This window comes from Cynocephalus volans, chromosome 14 (assembly GCF_027409185.1).
Source record: "Cynocephalus volans isolate mCynVol1 chromosome 14, mCynVol1.pri, whole genome shotgun sequence".
Lineage (NCBI taxonomy): Eukaryota > Metazoa > Chordata > Mammalia > Dermoptera > Cynocephalidae > Cynocephalus > Cynocephalus volans.
In genome coordinates this window covers 60,882,572-60,906,350 of record NC_084473.1, presented here as the reverse complement: position 1 = coordinate 60,906,350, position 23,779 = coordinate 60,882,572, and the positions used below count along the sequence as shown (strand labels likewise).

Here is a 23,779-nt window from a genome sequence, read left to right as displayed (position 1 = left end):
TGATAAGATCATCAATTTGATTAATAACAAATCATTACAGAACAGTTTGAATAGGTCTAAATTTGTCTTGATGTTAACGACTTATAATCACCTTTATGTTAGGTCTTAAAGCTTTATTATCCTTAAATACAACTACTATAGTGGACCATTAAACACCAACGTGATCTGCAATAATAATGAGTGGGGTGGCAGCCAAAATTTTAAGGCGCCTGGATTACTTTTTTAACGTCTTTACACTGAATGCGCATGTAATTTTTAAAAATAATCATTAATTTTCCAGTAGAGCTGCCTCTCTGGCCACTTCTCCTGATACTGTTAAATTCGCACCACTTAGGCGTACACAGCCTTCTCCCAGGTAGTATAAATTTCCCTGCTAGATGTAAGTAGTTCAAAGAATAAGCTTTCTTAAGGGGAGGGGAAAGGCTATCAACATGACACTTGTGGGCAGAGGACAGCACCTCCGAACCCCTGCGTCTCTAAGCCTGGCTTCCCTCTGGCCGGCTGCCGGGTCTGCACCGCGCCTCAGCCTGCCACGAAGGATGCAACTCGGTTCTGTCCGATTCCGAAAGTACTGTTGACTTGGTGACCTGTTTCGAGCGTCCGGCCAGGGCCACCGCGCATGCAAGGGGCTTTCTCTGTCCCTGCCACCAGCAGGAGCCCCCATCCTGCCATTCGGACGTCTCTGTGGGCCACTCGTGCGTCCCGAGACGGGACTTGGGGGAACGTCCTGCCGCTGATGCCTGCCCCAGAGACGCCGAGGGCAGCTTGGGCGCAGCGCCTCGGGGTCGCATCTTTACCCCTCGCACCCCGCAGGGACCCTGCCCGCCCTGCTGATCGGCCTCTAGTTGACGAATAGCTCAGATGCTTGTCATATTTGCGGTCGCGCGACTCAGCGGGCCGTGCGCGCGCTGCACTCGCCACCGCCTTTGTCACTAACCGCTTCGTCATTTGCCTGAGTATTTTCTGGGGGGTGGGGGTGGTAATGGGTGGTAGCTGTGGTCCTCTGGCCGGAGCGTCTCCGTTTCCCTCTCCTCCTCTTTAAACATTTCTTTAAGAAAAAATAAAGGGTGCGCCGGCCGGAGGGCGAGCTGTGGGCGGCACTGCCACCCGGCGTCTCGCGTGCTCCGCCGACCCCTTCCTGCTCCTCTGGCGTCCGCGGCCGGCTCCGTATTTATCTGGCCTCCCGGGACGGCCGGGGAGGGGCGGGGCCTGAGGGGGCGGGGCCCGCGGCGGGGGCGGGGCCTGCTGAGGCCGGGGCCAGGCGCTCGCGGGAGGCTTGCTGGCCGCACGTCACTCCTGCACGGCGAGTGCTGGAGCACGAGCTGCCGCCGGCCGGGGCAGGGCGCCCCCTCCGCCTGCCTCCCGCTTCCTCCTCCGCCGCCTGCCCGCCGCCGCCGCCTCCACCATTGTATAATGCTTCGGGCGCGCCGGCAGAGGACGGCGGAGTCTTAGCTTCGGTCTCTCCTCCTGCCTGCTCCCCGGCGCCACCCTCGGGCCCCCGGAGCGGGGCATTCCGCATGGAGCGGGAATAGCTTGAGGAGTGGGCGGAAACCCCTCCTGATGCGTTAGTTCCCAGGTGGAGCTGCATGTGGTAAGTTCTCCTGGCGCCGGACTGGAGGCGACCCTCGGGTGCGCGGCGCTCCGGGTGGGTGGGGGACGGTGCTGGGACTCGACCAGGGCCGGGAGAGCCCGGAGGGCGGAGGAGGAGCCGGGTGCCACCGCGGGAGGGACCCGGGGCTGGAGCAGGTACGAGGAGGAGCGCTGCTTCCCGACCCCGCGCCCTTGGATCCCCGGGGCGAGGGCGAGAGACCCCCGGCGTCCGCGGGCACATCTGCTGGGGGAAGGGCAGGGGCCGGGCAGTCACAGTCCGGGGTCAGGAGGGGGTCGGGAGCTAATGAGAGCCGAGTGGTGGGGCGGAGGGAGCTTGGAGCTGTCGCTTTTTACAGCTGGGATGTGTGTGCGTGTTGTGGCGGTGGTTGTGTTGTGAACGTGCAAGACTTTTTTTTTTAAGGCTCAGATTGCTGGCGCGAAGGCTACTTTTGAGTTCCGCGGCCGGGTCTGCATCCAACTTGTTATAGTGTGTTTTTGTGAGTTTCTTCTGTTTTTGTTAGAAACATCCGTCTCTGCCTTCTTTTCGTCCTTGCCCAAGTGAATTGATTTTGGAACTATATGTATATTAAACTTAACGTATCGTTGGTTTTTACGTTAGAAATCTACAAGTCATCTTCGTGGTAACTGCCTGTGCCTGGAAGGGAGGGGGCTGAGGGGAGCCAGCTGTCCCAAACCCTAGACTGTGTACCATTAAGACGGGCTGCGTGCAGAGGATCATTGCATCGAGAGAGAGTCATAAGTGGTTCTTATTTTCCTTTTCCATAAATTATATTACCTTCAGCAGGAGTGGTAGTAATAGTATGAGATGGGAGTCGAGTTTTAGGTTTAATTTTAAGTTTCAGAAAAAGATTAGAGACGGTTTGTCTTAGAACAACTTTTTGCTTGCAAGCTGGGTAGTTTCGAGATGTTTCAGGAGGTAGAAAGTAAGTTTTTACAGACACTTAACGGGGAAGGGCAATCCGCAGGGTGAGACATTCAGCCTCAGACTACAGCAGTTTTTATTTGAATCGAATTGGGTAGCCCCAGTTAGTTGGTCTTAAGGAAGAGAATAAAAAATGTTTTCAAGCTTTGTTTATGAAATATGCTTTTTGATTTCCCAATATATGTTAAGAAATGTCCATAATGTGTGTAAGGAGCCTACAAGTTGTAGTCACAAGTAGGATTGCTGAGGCCTTAAGTAGTTTTTCGTAATTAGGGACTAGTTCCTGACAAGAGTGAAGTGGGCTCTTCGTGCCACTCAACCCCGGGAGGACGGTCCACCTGAGAGTGTCTGGGTTGTTTTGCTGATGGGGGGGTGGGGTAGTTGCTCAGCTCACCAGAAGGCATGTCTCACCCTAGCAGCTCCCATTTCTCCCCCTTTTTATAGCAGTCTGTTCTGATTTGAGTGTGCTAGGGTGTGCTGTGAGGATGAAAATACCCATCCTAAGATCCCAACTTCTGGTGCGAGCAAGAATAGCTTGTTTGTGGATCTCTGCTTTCCTGTTCGTTTTATCAATTTCTTCATTAAAGAAAAATTTCTTTAAAGACAGATCTTTAGAAGTTTCCCTTTAGCTTCATCGACTTACTTAGAAGCATTATGTGTTAATATAAAATCGTCGATGTTCATCAAGTTTGGAATCCTGTAAAATAATTTAATTTCCCCCTCCTCTTAATTAAGATGTACATAACCCTGTTGCTCTCCGGTTAGAAATCTTATTAAATGGATTTGAAGTCCCCTGCCCCCCTTAAAAAACACCTGGCTCTCTTCCTTACTTCATTATGACAGGTAGGGGAGAGAACTCACATTTTATAATGCCAACCAAGTGTACAACAGGAGGTGTCCTAGAGAACAGTTTTATTGTCAGCCGAGTGTCACAGCTTCTTAGGTAACAGCTGCTCAAGCTGTTTTCCCTTAAAGAACTGAGAGATATTAACTCAGACTTAGAAAATCTTTACACTTCTGTTTGCTTAATTGTCCCCCTTTAAAGCTTATTGAGAAGCTGAAATACAAGTTTTACCCAGTTACTACACACTGAATTATTATTAATAATGAGCATAGAAAAAATAGCATATATTTTGATATTTTATAACTCACTCAAATATGTGTGGCAACTGATAGCTTACGGCATTCACTATTTTAAACAGTGCTCCAATGGCAGAATAAAAGTTATAACACTACTTGAGAAAGGTGAGTGTATGCTCATGCACGCGTACACACATACACACACACCCCTCAGATAAAAATTTTTAAAATATGATGGGAGGTTTAAGATGTCCGAATGCCAATTCATAAAAATAGCTTCTATCAATAAATAAAGTTGCATACTACAAATGATGAGTATCTGGTTACACTATAAGTTTGCCCTCAGTTGAAATATTTTACACTTTAGTATTAAGAAAGGTAAAAGCTACAACAAAGCTTTAGAGGTTTCTTTTGCTGTGGTTTCTTGTTAAAGAGCATTGGTAAAAGTATGAAGCTTTATTTTATATTTCATTTATATCAGAAGAATCAAGACCACTTTGTCAATATTATGTATAGATAAAATGTGTAGATAAATACAGCCCTTAGAAGTGTGAAAAATTTAGTGTTCTTAAAACTTTGTAGCCAGAGGACTTTTATATTTACTGTCATGGCATATTCTATAGGAGGTAGCTCTAGTTGCAAAAGTTTCTTGGCAAGAGAAAAAAAGAGAAAGAGAGAGGGCCAGCGAGCGAGCACGAGCCGTATCTCTGATTACTGAGTCCAAAGATCAGGTGTATGCTAAAGACACCAGAGGGCAAGCTCCAGTTTAAGTGAAAATGGCCGCAGAATAAGGGTAACAACCAGCACTCGTAGGTCTTTGTGTTAATTAATACTGACTAGCAGAACATGAAAATCTAAAAATGCTGTAGTCACTGTATGTGCACAAACCATATGCTTTCTACCTACCATTAATAATTATTCCTTAAACAATTGATAGAAATCCACAAGCCAGGACTCCTGTTTGAGAAGTACGAATATGTGGATATTTAATTTAGTTTTAATATTTTTGAAGGAAATAGCTACTAACCAAAGTTGGCGTGTCTTTTTAAAAATAATTATTGTCTCAAATCGCCAGTGCAGTTGGCATTAAAGACAAACTTCTGCCCTGTGTGCAGATGCTGGGAAACCCTTATGAACAGAACAGTCCCCTGGAGTGTCCATCACTCATTGTGTGGAGTAGTGTCTTTCTCCATTAGCACTGTGTGGCAGTTCATTCTTTGTATGATCTGTGAATGGCATATGTCAGCCCAATAAGACGACATTCCTATTCTCGGTAATAAATAGATGCCTTGTTTTTACTTCTTTTCAAAGATCATGAGACAAACAAAACATGCTTAGCTGTCTAAAAATTTCCTTTGAAATAAAAATAAAAATTTCAAAATAAACCCATCACAATATCTTTTTAAATGTGTGATTTCTAACAGGACGAAACAGATCGTCATAATTTCAGTAAGCACCACATACAGACGATGCAAACTCTCTTTTGGAAATTTTGGTCTTTGTGGTCTGAGGAGTCTTAAAGCTAGAAAGACACATTTGGCTCTTCTCAGGATCTTCTCTCCCTCATCTGAACTTAATTGGAAATACCGTCCAGGTTTCACTGAAGCAAACCCCATAATTTGATTGATTTAGAAACCCAGAATCATCTAAGCTGAATTCTGTCCTCATTGCAGAGTTCAGTTCAGAAATGGAGTCGACATCTATGCTCTTTCTAGCCTCTCTTACACTTGCACGCTGTCTGGCCAGAGCTGGCCCTGCTTGTCAGCAGAGGCGGCAGAATGAGGGGTGAGTGGCGAGTGGACTGAGCTATGCGGATGCGTGGGGTGGGGGCTGGAGGGAGGAGAACGGAGGACAGAGCTGGAACTGACTGTGCAACTGCTATAGCAGGTCTGACTAGTTTGAGGTGCCGAAAGGCAGCTTTGTTTCTCTAGTAACTCCAGGTAGCAGCAAACTTAAGTTCTTAAAACTCATTCATGTCTGCATTACTATCTTTTTGTCACTTTGCAAAAATCCGTAGCTTTGCAGAATTACTAATTTTAAGCTTTTTCCTTTAAAGGAAAGTTCACTGAAAAGGAAGCTAAACCAAGTATTTTAATACTTCTAAAGAGTTTCACGTAGACTAAATAGTGAAGAGGAAGGGACTCTGGCTCTTTGGACATGATATATGTATACACACACACACTCACATTCATATTTACAGTGTGCTGTGTGAACCTGTTCAATAAAAAGTAAAATGTACACTTGAATATGCCATGGTCAAAAAGATTGAGTCATGAAAAGTCCCTTGCTGCAGATTAGTCTTCAGCCCTTTGCTCTCCTCTGCTCTGCCTTCTTATCACTCCACCCCATGCCACAGCTCCTGGGGCTTGGAGCTGGCCTGCTGGCGTACCCCACCCTTGTGTTTAGAAATGTCTGCTGAGTTAAACTTAGGGAATCTGAGAGTCCCAAGGTCATCTCTACACCAGAACAGGTTTGCATAAAATTCTAGCTAATGAGATAAGAGGTGGCAACTGTTTTAAACTGATCTTCCCTAAGGTTATCCCATTTTACAATAGGTGTTACGGATTTTTTCAGATTTTTTTCCTTTTTTGAGGGGGGTCCTGTGTCTGTGTGTACTTCTGTGTCTTCCATGCTGTCGTAGAAAACCAACCTGGCAGAGGAATTTGGGCACAAAAGCAGCAGCAGCAGAATTTTTGCTCTGCCTCTCTGCTTGTCAGGAACCTGGTGGTGATGGTCTTTTCTGGACAGCTTTTAGAACAGACTGATTTTTAAAAATAGTTTTACCATGTCCAGAAATATAAAATAAAATAGATTTCCCCTAGTAGTGATTTTTAGCTGGCTGATAATAGTTGGTTTACAAATTCAAAATGTGATTCCTCAGGTAGCCAAGCCTTCTTCTAAAGCCCCCACAGATGGGTGGGATGAAGAGGCTGTTAGTATGCAGCAAGCTAGGTAGGTTGGAGGAAGGCTTTCGTAAAGACCATTGGAGTTGACTGAAGTATTAACAAGTATTTTCCTTAGAAAAGAAATATTTATTATATTTAATGTGGAACTCTGATTAATTTGATTGTATTCAACTAAATGACTTTGCTTAAAGTTCAGTGAGTCATTTAATATCAATACATAGAAGTCCTTGGAAAGAAATATTCTTTATCTCAAAATAGCCCCACAGTAGTTATTTTTTTAAAAAATCGAGTGACTCCTGTATTTACAAAGTGTCATTCACTGCCTTCAAGCTTAGCTTGTATCTTCACTGCCTTTTTCTGTTGTGTGAATTATTCAGGTGTATGATATAAAGTTTAAATTGTCTTGTAAAACCTTACCATTAGCCTACCTAATGCTTAGAGGCAACTAAAATAAACATTCCCCTTATAGGTTACTTATGTGGGACGAGTATTTACATATTAGAATAGTTACGTCCGCCCTTTTACATGTCTCAAGTATATTTCTATTATCCTATATCTCAAATTTTTGTACTCATATGTCACGTTGTGGAAATGTGATATTTTTCTCTTAAGGAACCCAGATTTAGGCCATATAATGTTTAATTTTACTTAACAAATGAAAGTTATTTGTAAGTAAACAAATAACATTTCTCTGGTTTTCCTCTTTAGACTGCATGTAGAAGTTAAAAGATGAAATATAGTCTATATTTGTGAGAAATATTTTAAGTGATTTTTCATAGTAATAAAGCATCCAAATATGAAAGCATGACTAGTTTTTAATTTTTAACTTTTAAGAAACACTTCCATAAAAGCAATTCCTGAGGTAGCGTGCTTAATTTTTTTTCTTTAGTTTTATTCAGTGGCAAATAGTAGGCTAACAAATAAAACCTAAGAGGCAATCTTTGGTTTTACATAAGATGCAATTTTATTTTTCACAGAATTATTCCAAAAAATTTTAATTTACCTGTTTACCTGTTTTAGTATGGCTATTTTATATATCTGATGACCCTCTTTTAAAAAAAACCTGTCACATACTTTTGGCAAAGTCTTTGGTCTCTAATCTTCCCCACCCCCATTGTTTGTTAAGGGTCTCTAGTGTGAGAGGAAAAACAAGGTATCTTTAGGGAAAAGATGCTACAGGAGGGTTGAAACCAGAATCCCATCCAAGTAATTATAAATACAGGAGAAAAAAATATTTTCATTATGTACGGGAATGGGGGTTGGGTGAGGCTAGCTAGCCTTTACCAACACACAGCCTTATGGAAAAGAAAGTCAAATCTTAGAATTCCTTCTCTTAATGTTGATGAGACTTGAGATTCCAAATGCTAAAGATGTACTCCTGAACACCAAATTATTATGAAGTAGCACTATAATTTAACTGGTTATAATATATATGTAAATAATATCTGTTCATAGTTACCAGTTTTCACAGGGAAAGATTGATAATAGTTCATCTGTTAAGAGCATTATTGAGCACACAACATCATATAACCTGAACGTGTAATTTGAATAGAAAGAATTCCAGCAAGTAGTTACACAGTAACTTGCTTCATTATCTCCCTGAGGTTAACTGCATTATGTTTTACAATTAAATGGCTCCTCCCCAATGTCCCTTACGAAGGGTTTTCCCGAATAACTGCCTAAAGCAGTGTCTGTTCAGTATGGAGGTAATTTACTGTTATGAAGAAGCAACAGGATTATTTTAGACTTCTATATTAACAAAATTCTTAGTGCCAAACCCATTGTCTGGTTGGGAGTCCTTTTTAGAACCCCCACTGGAAATTCTGAGCAGTTGGTTTCTCCAAATCCACATCTCATGACCTGGGTTTTTGCTTATTTGGTTGTTCTCAGTTCAGGAATCCTCCAGAGATTTTAACCATGGTTTTTGAAACTGTTACTTATATACAGGTAACAACCTTTCCTATACATAGTATTTCCAGAGTTTGAACCGTAGCCTAATATTATTTAGTTCGGGCTTGGCAAGGCTCCCAGTTTGCTTAGCATTGTTCTGTGGATACCTGAATTTAGGAACAATGTTGGAAATGTGTATACTTAGAGCTCTGTAGGTAGAAATTTCAGTAGAGTCAGACTTCAGGGGTGCCTTGTTGCTCTGCTGCACCCCCTTGTGGCTGGATGTGGCCTGCTGTCTTTCAGAGTTTAAAAGTAGTTCTAACTTGTACTTGGAGTGCTTGTTTACATAGAGCATTAGTAGCTTTCTTCTATTTAAAAAAACCTATCAAGTTAATATAATAGTTCTCACTGAGGATGTAAATAATTTATTATGCTTATTTGATTTTTTCCAATTTGCAGAATTTTAAAAATATGTATTTGTGTGCTGTGTTCTTTAACTTTTTATTATGGAAAATTCCAGACATACTCAAAAGTAAAATACAGTGCACACTACCTTGTTTTTACCACCCAGCTTCACCAGTTACCAACATTTTGTCGATCTTGTTTCATCAGCGTGGCCAGTTTTTTTCTGGAGTATTTTAAAGCAAATTCCAGGCATCAGATCATATTGAGTATGTTTTTGGTAAACTGAAGTTCAGAAACTGTATAATTCTACTCAACCTTTTACTTTAATTAAGTGTGCTGTGCATTTAGCCAAAGATCCTTAGGTAAAATAAAATAATCGATAGCCCTTCCATTGTCCTTGGAAGAAGGTAACTGGTGTTCTTAGCTTCTTAAGGGTTGGTATTTAAACTAAAATTCCCAGCTGGCAGAGGAACCAATAAGACAGGGTATTAGAAACATTTTATGCTACTTGACGTTTATATTCTAAAGAGCCTGTTTTTCTTACTAGATGTTTATTAACAAGGCCATAATTTATTCTAAAGAAATATTGACGTAGAACATTCCCTCCCAGAATTTGACTCTATTTTACTTACTAAATGCAGTTAGTTGTCAACGTTTAAAATTTTCTTTTCTTTTTCCAGGAGAAAAGATCATATTTGACAAACCACCAGTTTTAGAAATTGTCTTCAATTTAATAGAAGCATGTAAAAATCTTGAGAGGGAAAGCTAGAATTTCTCAAAATGTGGACCGCAGAAAACAGCCCCCAAAGTAAAGTTTGTTTCTTAAATGTACTTAGAGGTTGACTTTCTGGACGAATTTCAGTTTTGTCTCCAAGCTTTAAGATGCTGTCAAGAAAGCCAGGAGGGGGATTGTTCCTGTGAGTCTCCATCCAAATGCAGGGGCTGCGGGCTCCCGGGCTGCAGCGCCCTGTGGCCTGGCATGGCCAGTTCGCAGCGGGGGAGAGCCAGGAGGAGGCGCCGCAGACAGCAGTGTCCAGTTACCCGTTCAGCACTGGAGTACTGGTAACTGGCTTGATCCAGTGACTGGCCTGATAATTACATCGCTGATTTGTTAGGGGAGTCTTTGTCTTGCCAATTAGCATGGATGGTACTGCAGGGACCTCAGAAATCCTGGATGAGCTTTGGTTTCAAAAAAACAAAACAAAACAAAAAAAAAACAGCTTTGCGATCCAGGCAGCTTTAGGGGTTCTGTTGCTAACACTCTGCCTGGTCCTCTGGGAGTCTGTAAATCAGCAGAGGCTCTCTCCCCACTGGAATTTTGCCCCTGTTTCTGCCACTCCCCTAGGCCAGAGGCAGTCACTTTGGGGTCTGAAGTCTACCTTTGGGATGCAGATACCCCACACTTCACCACACCCTCCTGGACGGGGACAGTCACTCCTCTTGTGCCTGCGGTAGAGCCCAGGACTCTCAGAGGCCCAGCTGAAGGCTTTCTATTATTTCCCTCTCTGATCCTGCGCATCCCAACTACCATGTCCTTTCAGGGCAGCCTTTTTGTTCTCGCTGGTGTGTTGTGCTGTTTACTTGGGGGAGGGAGGGTGTTACAAGCACAGACCTTATCAGGTTTCTTAGTCCAGCGTGTTTTTAAGGTGTAATATTCTAAGCGTAGAAAGTTGTCCCAGCAGATGTGGCTTCCCCCAGTGAAGCAGGATGGGGTTTTGCCTCCCTGCTGGGGGCTGCTGTGTCACAGTTGACAGCAGCCTGGAAGAAGAACTACTTTTCGTGCGGCTGATGGGAGGTGTCTCTTTGTCAGGAACTGCTGCACTCCATTTGGACCACCTCGAAAGCAGGGTCCAAAAGCATCCTGAGAAAAGTGCGTGGAGTGCGGAGAGGAGAAATGAGAATATTCTGTGTTCCAGCAATGGTCTCAAAGCCATTTCTGGCCCAGCTTTGAGCCAGCCTCTGTTTTGGGCTCAGAAGTCTGTCTCACACACATTTAATTTTGCCAGGGGCACTTCTTTTTTTTAACCACTACCCCCAAAAGAAACTGAAAGAATGTGTGTGTTTCCACTTCCAAGGCTGTGGGTTTTGGCGGCACAGGATGTCAGGGTGAGGGAAGAGCCTCTATAAGACACTCACTACCCATCTTCTCTTCTTTTTTTCTTCAAAAGAGAGGGATCTTTAAGGTTAGATAACTGCTCTCGACAGACATTAACGTAAAGGCCTCGTTTTTCTGGTTTGTAGTATCAGCATTGGTGCCACTGAACTCTTCAGCAACCAGTGGTCACACCAGTGGTCTGTTGGACAGTGTAGTTGAAGAGGTGAGGGAGGTGGCTTTTTAAAGCTCCCCTTTGAATTAGGAGCCTTTTTCTTGAGAGCTAGTAACTACTATTTTAAAACCACTTTTATCAGAGTACAACATGCATACAGAGACATGGAAGGTCCTAAATGTAGAGGCCAGTGATATGCACAAAGCAAACACCAGTGTCCTCTCCACCCAGATGAGGAAGTAGAACATGACCAGCTCCCTAGAGGCCACATGCTCCGCTTCTCATTGCCCATAGCCAGCTGCAGACCTGCAGTTTAGTGTTGCCTTCTTAAGTGACTTTTACAACATCATGTTCCTTAATTATGAAGCCTGCTACTCTTGAAAAGGAAAAACACTGCATTTTTAGTTATTGTTACAAGTATTTACTAGTCAAAAGGAAACTGGATCAAGCTGTTGAAAATAAATGAGGTACAAACCAATTGGGCCTTCAGGTGTTCCAAAGCGATGACCTCCTGAACTCCCCTGTCTCCCCCTACCTTCCCCTCCCCCCACCCCGCCCCCAATCTTGGTATTAATAAGCCTCCACTAGAAGAGGGGATGCTGAGCTCAGAGTCCTTGCCACATGCCATCCTCTCCCCCCCACCCCCATGCAGGACCAGGGCCTCCTTTCATTCTTTGATGCCTTTTTGGTCATGAGATCAGCCACACCTTCCCTAACCATTTCCTCTCTCCAGAAATTGGCCCTAAGCTGTCAGTTTTGATGCCATCTTAAAGACTTTTTGTAGCGCTAATTCCCTTTCTGGACATCGAATTAAAACTATCAGTGATAGAGGGTTTTCCTTCTGTCTGGGGTAATGACTATTGTTTGGGATGAATTGAGTTAAAACATAATGCAGATGTTTACATCTTTTTTTGACTGGCACAGAATCAGAGAGCCAGACCTCCTGGTGGACTGTGTAGCCTCACACAGCCCTCCACCCCCAGGTCTGTCCACTGGGTCACAAGAAGCCATGGTGGCCTCGGAGGGCTGGGGTAAGCCTGCAGGTTAAAGCAGTGGTTTTTGTTGGTGATCATAGAATGACAGAAGTGGTAATTTGGAAAAATACTCTTACCTTAAAAATCATAAAATTTTATTTATTTTGACAGTTTCAAATAATGTTAGATGACAGTAATTTAAAAAAATTTTTTTAAAGAGGCATAGCTTTTAAATAGTTGAAAGACACTGAGTGAAAGATGACTTTTTAGATTCACTTTTATTCTTGCATTTTTTTCCTAATGCCTTAAAAATAAAAGCTATGAAATGGTACCCTTTTAAAAATAGGTACTGTTTATTTCCTTTTTGGACTTTGAGCATAAGGCCTCACTGCCATTCACTTTAAGAACACAGCAAGAATCTGGACCCCCACTGGGCCAGTAGGATTTGATGTATCAGTCTGAGAGGCTGAGGTTTATCATTAAAATCAAGCTTAAGACATCTTAATTCTGAATGTAGTATTTTTTTTTAATGACAGTTATCACAAAATGCTGTTCATCCTTTTTGCCCTACTAATAGGGAAGACCTTTGGAATCAAGATTAACTGAGTAAAGGTATTCTCAGGCTTAAATATAAAATGGTCTGATGGGGAGGAGAGGAAATCGTGGTTCTTGAAGTGAACTCCCCAGACCAGCATCCCCTGGAAAGTTTCCTAAATGCAGATTCCTAGGCCCCACAGTCTGTTTAGCAAGCCCTCTAAGTGAGTCTGATGCATGCCCAAGTTTGAGAACTGAATGAGAGAGGCATTCCCAAAAGAGCTTTCCGAGCTGGGACTGTCCTACCCACTCTCCGTATCTAAGATCCTAGTGCATTTTGTGACCCAGGTCCTGCCCTGGAAATCTGTCTCACTCTGAGGTATGTGCACCTCTTCTCTTTCTCAGACCCTCTCTCCCACACACAATTCACACTCAGGGACAAACACGCACACGTATCTGGCTCTGTCCTATAGTTCTTTGGTGTCCCTGTGTCTTTTCTCATTCTTTCCATTTACCATTCATTTATTCAGTGACTGTTTATGGAGCATCTTCTGTATGTCAGGGACGGCCCTATACTGAGGATACAGAGATGAACAAAACAGACACAGTCTGTACCTTCATGGGGCTTACCGACCGGAGGTAGAAAACAGACATTAAGAGACAACTTCACTTTAAATATAAAGTTCAAATAGTGGGGCTACAAATCTTATTTCCAGAAGTCTCCACCGATCACCCCAGCCCACAATAATCTCTCAGATTTCTTAACAGTGGGAGTTGCTCAGGATTTGCAAAACCCTTGAATGGTGAGGTGATATAGTCTCCTGATCCTGTTGTCCTTTGTCTTCTGAGGAAACTCCTAGTGACATTTGTTACTTTTGAGCATCTGCCTACACAGATTTTAGCTTTTGAGGGTGGGGTTGTTCCTAATGAAAAGCTGCAGGATTGAAAGCCAGGTTTGGTAACCTCAGTTCTGTTCTCTCCTTTTGAAAGGTCAACATATTATTGTGCTTGTTGTTTCTTTCTTTCTTTTTTATTTATTTGGGGGAGGGGGAGGGAATAATGGGGGATTGGTAAAAGGCCACGAAAAGTGATTATATTGTATATTGCTGAATATACTAATTATCCTGATTCAAGGATCACATATTGCACACAGGTATTTATAGTCAACTCTGTACCCCACAGATATGTACAGTCAACTATGTTACAATAAAAAAATTTTTTTAAAAAGAAAAAGAAAGCCAGTTTTGGCATACAGAATTTTGTTCAGTATTAAACTTCCTAGAAAACTCCAGAAGAGACGTTTTCATTTATATTGCTACCACAATGAATTTTGTTCCTTATTTTCAAAACTTAGTTTACTATAGTTACTAGTTGCTAGAATTTATTTTAAGAAAACCAGAATGCTAGGAATTTGTCTCTAAGTTTATTGGGGAGGGAAGGAGGGAAGAGGAGGGTGTTTTAATCTCAAAGCTTATATTAAGAGCCAGTGAATATTCAACAGAAAAGTGGTTGTGGTTAATTTTAGGTCCCTCTGGGTGGGCAGAAGCAGGGTGGAGCACCCACCTGATTTCCTCCATGTGGGGGTCTCTAACCCAGCCCCGAAGCTCAGGGTCCCTTTAGGTATTTGAAAAATTGGGTAGAAGCCATGGGCTTTGGGCTTGGGTGGTCACACGGCAGGGGAGGAGACAGAGTGTCAAAGCCCAGAGTGTTGAGGAAGCAAGCGAGTCACAGGCCCCTCCTTGCCGTGACCTCCAGGCCCAGCCTCCGGCGTCAGTGTTCCAGGGCCTCAGAACCCCCCTTCCCAAGTGTTACCTGGAAGCCCTTAATGAGCTCCTGCTACTGCTTCATCTTCTAGCTGCAGCCCAGCGAGGCCTTCTGAAAGGTCACGTGCCTCTCCAATAGCACACTTAAAGAGCTATTGTTATTTTCTTAGAGAGCCTGTGGAAAAAGAGGCTTCCGAGGAGCTGGGCTGACCCTGGCCTTGGCCAGCCTTATCCGGGCCCAGAGAGGCTGGGAGGGGCCGAAGCACCTGGCTTCTTGCCCTCTGGTTCTCAAGGACATATCTTCTTTTCTTCTTTAAATTGTGCCCTGCTTAAGGAGGGGGTGGTTATACAAAGCCTAGAGAGTGAGATTCTTTGCACCACCCTCCCTGCTTCTAGTAGTAGGAGCCCTCTTCTGACCATACTAAATTGTAATATTACTGCTGTGTGTCAAGCAAACTTTGGGGAAACTGTACTTCATTTTTAAGTAAAAATGTGGAGTAGATTTATTATGTTGCACTTTATTCCTACAATTTAGATAGAATTAGGATAAAAAAAATCAGGATTGTGTGTGTTTTGCTGTTTTACTGGGTATGTGGAGCCAGTTTTGCCTTGTAATATGAAATAGGGAAATGAAGGCAGACCTGCTTTGAGACTTATTCTATCCTCTGTTGGGGTCCTTATTTACACATTTGAAGAGCATCCAAGATACGATTTGTGTATTTGTTCCTGCTCACAGATTTTGCTTACAAGGGCCCTCCACCCTTATCTTCCAAGTAGCATTACAGATATCTTATCAGGCTTTTCCTAAATCATTGGGATTAGCACACAGCTATGATTAGCTGGATCATTGTAATTAGAAATTAGGTGCTTCTCATATTGAAATCTCTCTGAAAGTATCTTTCAGCTATGGGCATTCTGCTAAGTGCCTGCATTATCACATGTTCTGTATGCTTTTTAAATATATGAGTTCTGTAGATTCAGTGATTATTTCTAGCAAAACATGTTGTTGAAAAAGACCTGTTGTTTATTCTGGTAACAAGTCTTGAAAAAACAGTCCTACATTGATGACTAAAAGAAAAGTATACACCCTCTTGCCTAACTAAACATTACCTCTCTTCCAGAAAATCAATAAAAATTCAAATGGCGATGAGCTTACTAATTTGTTTTTAGTTGTATTTTGGTTTACATTTTGGGACAGTACTTCTCAAACTTTCTGTGATGAGGAACCGTCTTGTTTTTGTTTTATCCCCCCAATCCTTCATGGACTTAAATAAAACAAAATAAAAATAATTACTAGAAAAGGAAATACAAGATGTAGGCAAAAGAATCCCCATTTTAAAAATTAGATTTACACACATATAATTATTCTATAAATCTGCTGTATAAGTTTCTAAATAATACAGTACCTATATCTGCCTCATCATGGGCTGATAACAGCTTGCAGACTGGCATTGTCTATGGACCAAACTTTGAGAAACACCATTTTAGAGTGCACATGTATGTATTCGTGTACTCACATAAGTTTAAATGTGTTGGCATGATCACATTATAACATGACATAGATCGTATAACAACTTCATATGAGAATTAAATGTACTAAGTAAGCTCTTTGTCAAAAGTCAAAATTTTCTGGAAGTATTTAAATTCTCAAAGTGTAAGCAAATACAGTTAGTATAATTGTGAATACAGTTATGCGTTTCAAAACCCAGTTGTCTAGTAACACTTCTGATGTGTAAAGTAGAAGGTGTTTTGCAATGTGAAATGAAACCACCTCCACTCTGATTCACCCTGAGGTTTAAATGGGCACAGATATTTTAGGTAGGGAATGTTCTAGCAAAATAGATATACAAATGAGACTTTTAGCTCCAAACAGTAGGAAATAATGTCTGTCACATTAAGTATTAGATAAGCCAGTTGTCACTATCATACCTTCCTGCCTGATTATGGGACTGGTCTTTAGTCCTAGTGATTGACAGCCATTTTCTCAACATTTGCAAAACGAGGAGAAATGTTTCATACCAGTAACTTCATGTTCTTTATAAGCAGTAACAACTTTCAAGCTGATTCTGACATCAGTTGGTTCCAGCTATCTTCGCCTATCTCTTCTGGAGTCACCTGAGGCTTGTGAGGGCAGTCATCCCACGTGGACTTGAATGCCAGGCCTGTGACCACCGGTTGTAACAAAGTATCTGAAGGAGGTTCTGTGACATTTATATTCTATTTAGCCTTATTCCTTTAGGATGAGAGTCAAAATTCAAATTGCTGATGAGGTATAGGAGGAGATACTCAGTCTCTTGAAGATGAGACTTTATTGTGTGGGACTCCCCATTGTGCCTGGCAGAGTGCCTAAGACAGCGTAGTTGCAGATAAGTTACTAAAGGATTGGATAAGGCATGATCAATCAGCTGAAGCAATTCAGTAAAAGGTAAGTAGCCTGTAGAAGAAAAGTTGGGTAACTACGAAGCAGTTGCTTGAACAGTATATGAAGGTATCAGAGTGAGTCACATTGAGGAGAGAATTGACACGTGTCTGCATGTGAGTGTTGTAGAGAGAGTGAGGGAGCAAGATAGGCCTGGCTTAATTAGAACCATGTATTCTGGTCTGAACAACAAAAGGACAGCTTTCTTGATTAAATGGTTAGAAAGTGAGGTCTGTGAGACAAAGGGTAATGAACTTGAGATTGTTCTCTTTGGACAGTAGAACTTCTGAAAGAAGGTGATGACAGTGTGATCTTGCAGAGTTGGAAGGACCATTCTCTAGAAGGTGGCAGCCAGCTGAAGACCAGTGTTCACTAAGGCGAAAAAGCAAGTGAGGCCACGGCCTGTGCTGTGAGCAGCAGGTGATGTGGGACAGGAGTTCCTCTCTGTGGTTTTAGAATTCAACTCATTACCAAATTCTCAAAGCCTGGGATGTGAGGTCGTTGTTCCTTTGAAATACATGTGTATCTCTGGAGTCACAGTGGGTATTTTGTTATGAAATGTCTCAAGTACCCAAACAGCAGTGCTTATAATCAGATCAAATTACTTTAAAATTAGTCCAGTTGCATTCAGACATAACTGTGTGCAATGAAATTGAGCCAAGGAAAAACTTAGGCTAGAAAATACACATTGCTCTCCTTGACTCTAGAATGAAAAGCAGTGGCAACTCAGTCACTGTGGTCATTTAACACAGGCCAAGTGCTTCACCACATATCACCAAACAGGCAGAAAGGCTCTATGCGTAATGACTGCGTAATGAGGAAGGAAAAAGCATTTTGAAAGTAGGTACAGTATACGTGTTCCCCCTTCTCTAACTTGGTTCTTTTAATCATTCAAGATGTGTTCAAGCTGTAGTTTATGACACCTATTTCTGCTTAGGTCATAGCATTGTAAGTGTTTTCTTGGGCTTTAAAAATAAATCCATCTGGGGGAGGGAAATTGAACCTGCATGTTAATGTTAGGCACGCGAATGCCAGCACATGAGCTGTGAGAAAGTCAAAATCATGGTTTCCATGGTAACCCTTAACTTGTCTGTGTTGTACACATTTCTCAAGAAATACATTCACCAGACACCTAGTGATAAAAACTGCTCTGCAGGCATACAGAGTAGATTGCCCGATTCACTCCTGTTCTAAAAGATCTTCCCCCAATTAATCCGTCAGTTCTAAACAACCCTGGGCAAGAAACTGAAGTCCAAGTCCTGACCTCCAAGTCAGTGTTTTTTGTTATGGGAGGAAGGAGCAGCTGTCATGTGATTAATGCCATGTCCTTCCTTTCTCCTTTGCAGATATATGTTGGGTAAAGGAGGAAAACGGAAGTTTGACGAGCATGAAGATGGGCTGGAAGGCAAAATCGTGTCTCCCTCTGACGGTCCATCCAAGGTGTCTTACACCTTACAGCGCCAGACTATCTTCAACATTTCCCTTATGAAACTCTATAACCACAGGCCGCTGACAGAGCCCAGCTTGCAAAAGACTGTTTTGATTAACAACATGTTGAGGCGGATCCAGGAGGAACTCAAACAGGAAGGCAGCCTGAGGCCCGTGTTCCCCCACAACTCCCAGGCCACCGACTCTCTGAGCGACAGCTACCGGGAGGCCCCACCCGCCTTCAGCCACCTCGCGTCCCCTCCGGCGCACCCCTGCGACCTCGGAAGCACTACACCCCTGGAGTCCTGCCTCACCCCGGCCTCACTGCTCGAGGACGACGATGACACTTTTTGCACTTCCCAGGCCGTGCAGCCCGCGGCTCTTACCAAACTCTCGCCTCCAGCCCTCCTGCCGGAAAAGGACAGTTTCTCCTCCGCCTTGGACGAGATCGAGGAGCTCTGTCCCACATCTACCTCCACCGAGGCCGCAGCAGCAGCGACTGACAGTTCGAAAGGAGTCCCCAGCCAGTCCAGCGCCCAGAAACCCGAGGGGCCCCCAGACGGCCGCACGGATGACTCGAAACTCATTGACTCTCTGCCTGGGAATTTTGAAATAACAACGTCCACAGGGTTCCTGACAGACTTGACCCTGGACGACATCCTGTTCGCAGACATTGATACGTCCATGTATGATTTTGACCCCTGCACATCCTCGTCAGGGACAGCCTCAAAAATGGCCCCCGTGTCGGCCGACGACCTCCTCAAGACTCTGGCCCCTTACAGCAGTCAGCCTGTCACCCCCAGTCAGCCTTTCAAAATGGACCTCACTGAGCTGGACCACATCATGGAGGTGCTCGTGGGGTCCTAGACCCACGGACCCTGCGACTCTGCCCCCGGCCCCTGCGAGCGTGCCCACACCCTGACAACTGTCCGCACTGTGCATGCAGCCTTGCTTGCCTTTTTCAGAGAAAAAGAAAAATTTCCAAAAGAATCACACTAGTTTTTGCTTTGAGCAGAGTTGGAGTGCCTTCATCCAAGTATGACCACTTTTAATACGTTTTTTTTTGAGTGGTTCCTCAGAGACCTACCCTGTAATAGGAAAGGATACATTTGAAGACAATGTTGCTATGTTGAATGACAAAAATAAACAGTTCAAGTGAAGCACAAGGATTAAGTTGGAAAAGCTGTAAATTGCATGTGCATATTTGTCTATTTTTTCTATAAGTTTTATTGCAAGAGGTAAAATATATATATATATTATTTAGATAATCTCAGTACCTTTTCTGGCATTTTCGCCCTGTGTAGGTTGACTTGGCAATTAAGCCTTTTTAGAGGCATTAACTACTCCTCGTAAGTGTTGCATTTACATGGCTGTTTAGAAAACTGCTGCCCAAATTTATTTTATATTTTTGTACAGATTCTGCAGTTTATGATATTGTTTTTCTAAAAACAAATGCTGTTTATACATATGAGATAGCTATTTTGATAGGATTTGCTCACATAGTTCCTGCAAACTTCAGATGTACAAGTTGCACTTGTACTTTTATAGAGTTGTAATGTTTTATATGTGTATGGTGCAAGAGAAAATTAGATCAAATCAATCTGCAGCTGATATCCCCAAATGCAAACACACATAGACACATACAGACACACACACACAGCGCTTTAAGAAAGGACCAGGTGATATCACACCCAAATTTCACAAGCACTGACCCCCCTGGCATGAACACCCGCCAGTACTTTGACTTCCAAAGCCAGAACCACGTCTGCTCATCAAACTTGCATTAAGCAATTGGCGGGAGATGCCCATGGAGCTCCGGGTTTAAGTGGTAGTTCTCTTTAGCTCCCTCTTTTGAGGGGAAGGCTACTGTCTTATTTAAGAGTGTTTATGCCAAGTTTGCGCTTTTAATTTTTTTTTTTTTTTTTTTTTTTTTAACATGGAAACCCATATTTTTCATTTTTGGCATAGTTTTTATGATGACCTGAAATTCTACATCTGAACAAAATGTTATGTAAAGCAACCAACCTCTTCATGAAACTTAAGTCCCATTGCAATGCTTAGGGCTCTTGAAGAAGAAAATCGCCCCAGAAGGCATCCATCATGTTGCTAACTTTTCCAGCTTCCCTTCCCTAGAGCTTTTGTTCCCTCTGTTACTAAGAGCTGAAAATGGCATCTTCATGATCACCACAGTGAGCTTGGCTCACCTCGGCTGGCCCGGGACACGCTCTTACAATGTCCATGACTCTTGAACCTGGAGTTCGTCATGTTACATCACGGCTTCCCATCTGGTTACTTTCTTAAATCAACTGCTTTAACTACACTTTACAAGGCTGTTTTACCCAAATACACAGACAGGACTTTCTATGCATGTTTCCTCTCCTCCCCCCGCCCCCCACTCCCAGGACACACTTGAGAAGTAGCTTTTTATTCCTAGTGGTGTACATTAATTTTAAAACGTTTGCAATGTATCATGCTTGTTGCTGAAAATTGTTTATGGCCTTTTCGTTTCACTTTTTTCTCTCTTCCAATGGTACTTTAGCTGTTGATGCAGGTTACAACCTATATTGTTATGCAGATGGCTTCTTTAGGAATAACTTTTATATTTATTTAAAAATTTTTAAATTATGGGATTTTGTTTTTTTTGTTGTTGTTATTGTCTTTGTTGTTGGTCATTTGTCAATATTCTGTCACCAATTCTGCTCACTTCTTGCCATGGATAAAATTGGGTCTTTCTGGCCAATTAAAAAAGACAACTTTATAAAATGGCACTTTAAACAAGCCATAGATAGTTTTATTTTCATAGTGCACATGGCAAAGCAAATACATTTGTGATGAAGGAACTGCTCATCTAAACAAAAGATTCGTGTATGGTATGATTTAACCTTTCTGCATTCTAATTTACTTTTTTCCCCATTTGAATGTGTTTTAAATACTAATTATGAACATGGTAGAGCAGTGAGAAACTGATCAAATTGCACTTGTTCCTCTACAAGCAACCTCCACACAGACACCTCTTACTGCTGCAGATGTGTCATTTCCTTTGATAGGACCAGGGACCATATAATTAAGGTGAGAATTGTTGTAGATACTTCCAGTGTCACTGTGCCTGTCCATTTTAAGAGCTTCCCTTTCTTGTAGAGAACAAGTCTGCCCAGACTCCATGCTTTTTATATAACTGGAGGACCCGGCGACCTCGCCACGTGCTGCACACATCTACATACGTACACGTGTACAATAGTGTTGGTCATTCTGAACAATAACAGGGTAAAGCAGTTGATTTGCCATTGTTACAAACTGATTTACAGTAACTCAGAACAACTGTACTTTCGTTGGATTAGCAAATCGTGTGTTTAAACAAATCCCATATGTTGGGCAACAGTTCAGATAAGCACAGAGAAGTGTTGCCCAAACTTGGTTCTCTGACTCTCATGTATTTGTAAAGCTGGGCTTCAAAATCAAAACAAAAACCCCCATCAATAGCAGGAAAATGCTTTTTAACTCTGACACCGTTGCCCTAAATTCTTGATATGAGTATCAAGAAATCTGATGAAAAAGACATGGGAAATCAGTGGCCCACTTTCAGAAGGAGCAAAACCATTGAGGGTTCAAATTGTCTTGGTGTCCTGTTTTTACAAAGTGATGTCCCAACAGGGAAGAGTATGAGCCAGAGTGGGATCTCCAAGTCCCAGTTTGAGTGTGGTGTGTGCTTCCAGATGCCACCTGGCAGCAGTGCCTTCCCCTTCATAAAAGATGTTGTGTGGCATCCAGAGCCAGGTAGGCAGCTTGGGGTGCCTTTATGAGAAAGACATGCTGGCTGGGGCTGGGAGAGGACAATTGTTGACAGTGATGTGCAATGAAGTGACAAGATGAGAGCAGAATCCTAAAAGCTTTGAATTTGAAGTGATTTTTTCCCATAAGTTATTTATTCCTTTTTTCTGTGTAAATATATTTATTTTTCTGTGATGCGCTAATAACATCTGGATCATAACGTGCAGAATGTATGGTAGGAATGTATTCTCTTGTAGGAATGTAAATCTGTATTAAAAGGGGGTCTGAGGCAGACCCCCTGGGTCTTCTCATCGTATGCACAGTCCACATTCATTTTTACTCTCTTCTCTAACATGGGTCTATTTGAAATATGCAAAAGGTATAGATGAGGAATGTTTAATACCTCCAAATTTTTAAGAAAATCAAGCATCAAAGGGTTGGTATTTTTTAAAGTTTTTTTAGTAGCACTTTCTCTCTGACAGAAGGGGCAACCACATGGGCACCCTCATTCATACCAAAGGGTGAAAAGTGGCCAGAGCCTCCTCAACACCTCTGGAGTCTTTATCAATTGAGCTTCTTATTGCCATAGCCCCTTGGAGTGCCCCAACTGCCCTGAGGTCAATCAAGGAAAATTTCTTAACTAAATAAGCTCCAAAGAGCCAAAGTATCAACTTACAGATCATTTTTAAAGCTTAAATTTGTTAACCACCTTTGCGGTAAATAGTGAATTATGAATACCGCAGGGCAGCCTTCTTAAATGACAGATGTAAAAAAAAAAGAGAGACTGCTTTGTGCAGCGATTGTTATTCTATTAAGAATTGTCTTAATTTCAAAATTTTGCTGTTATGAATTGGACATTTATACATTTTCTGAAAATACTGAAAAGAGCATATTTAACCTATTCTGGCTGTAAATGGTTAACGTCCTGTAACTGCCACGCACCTGGATGGCAGCAAGCTGTGTGAGTCCTGCTTACGTACAATTGTTTTCAGTGCTTCTAGGAATGAGTCTAAATGGTTCTTGAAAATTAGCCAGGGTCAAATGCTATTGCAGACAAAGCCAATACAAATTTTGGACTTCTTCTGGGGATAACAAGTTTGGAAGAGAAGTGCAGGCCATATGGGCAAACGACCGAGATTTTGCAAAAGATGTACATAGTGACATGTTTGGTGCATGGTTTTTGAGGAGGGCTTTTTGTCAAAAAAGGAGGTGTACCCTTTCCCCCACAGACCTGAGAGCTGTGCCTTTTCTATGCAATATTACAGACATTACATCGGAACCCAGATGGCTGTATTCACATGTAGGTTTGGGCTGTAATCTAAACAATTGGACAGATTAAATGTACATGGAAATGAGCAGTCTTACTTTTGTAGTTTTATATTATACAATAAACAGTTAAAAGATGAGAGGCATGTTTGCAGTTTCTTCTGACCTGAGCACAACTGGCTTGTCAAGTCTATAGGGGCCAATGCTTCGGTTGCTGTTGAACCTTCTTGGTCCCAGGAACCACCTCTCTCTGCGTGCTCCTCCTACCTCTTGGACACTCCTTGACCTTCTCACTTCTGTGCCCCAGCTCTCTAAATGGTTTTTTTTTTTTTTTCCTGGGGCTTGGCCAGTGACCAGCTCTTCACCAAGCCTGCCCTCATCCTGCTGCTTGCTTTCCCGAGGTGGTCCAGTCCACTCAGGACTCAGAACTCATTTCCAGCCCCTGCCCGAGCTCTGGACTTCAGTGTCTGCCAGGGTTGGCCATCTCACACTCGGCGTATCTAGAATGATCTCATTTCCCACAGAGGTGGGTCCTGCTGCAGGCCT

At 42.6% G+C, this 23,779-nt stretch overlaps 1 protein-coding gene across 2 annotated transcripts in view; it reads left to right on the top strand.

The window, feature by feature from the left end:
* SERTAD2 (SERTA domain containing 2) overlaps positions 1–23,354 on the top strand; it is a 106,415-nt gene extending 83,061 nt beyond the window's left edge. Inside the window, exons 1-2 of one of the 2 annotated variants that reach the window (XM_063078761.1) lie at positions 1,469–1,591; positions 18,118–23,354. In XM_063078761.1, the coding sequence (XP_062934831.1) occupies positions 18,122–19,066 (945 nt within the window). In that variant the 5' untranslated portion in view covers positions 1,469–1,591; positions 18,118–18,121 and the 3' untranslated portion in view covers positions 19,067–23,354. Of the gene's footprint in view, positions 1–1,468; positions 1,592–18,117 lie in introns of those variants that run through there. The other variant, XM_063078760.1, reaches the window with a different exon arrangement.
* The last annotated feature ends 425 nt before the right edge of the window (positions 23,355–23,779 follow it).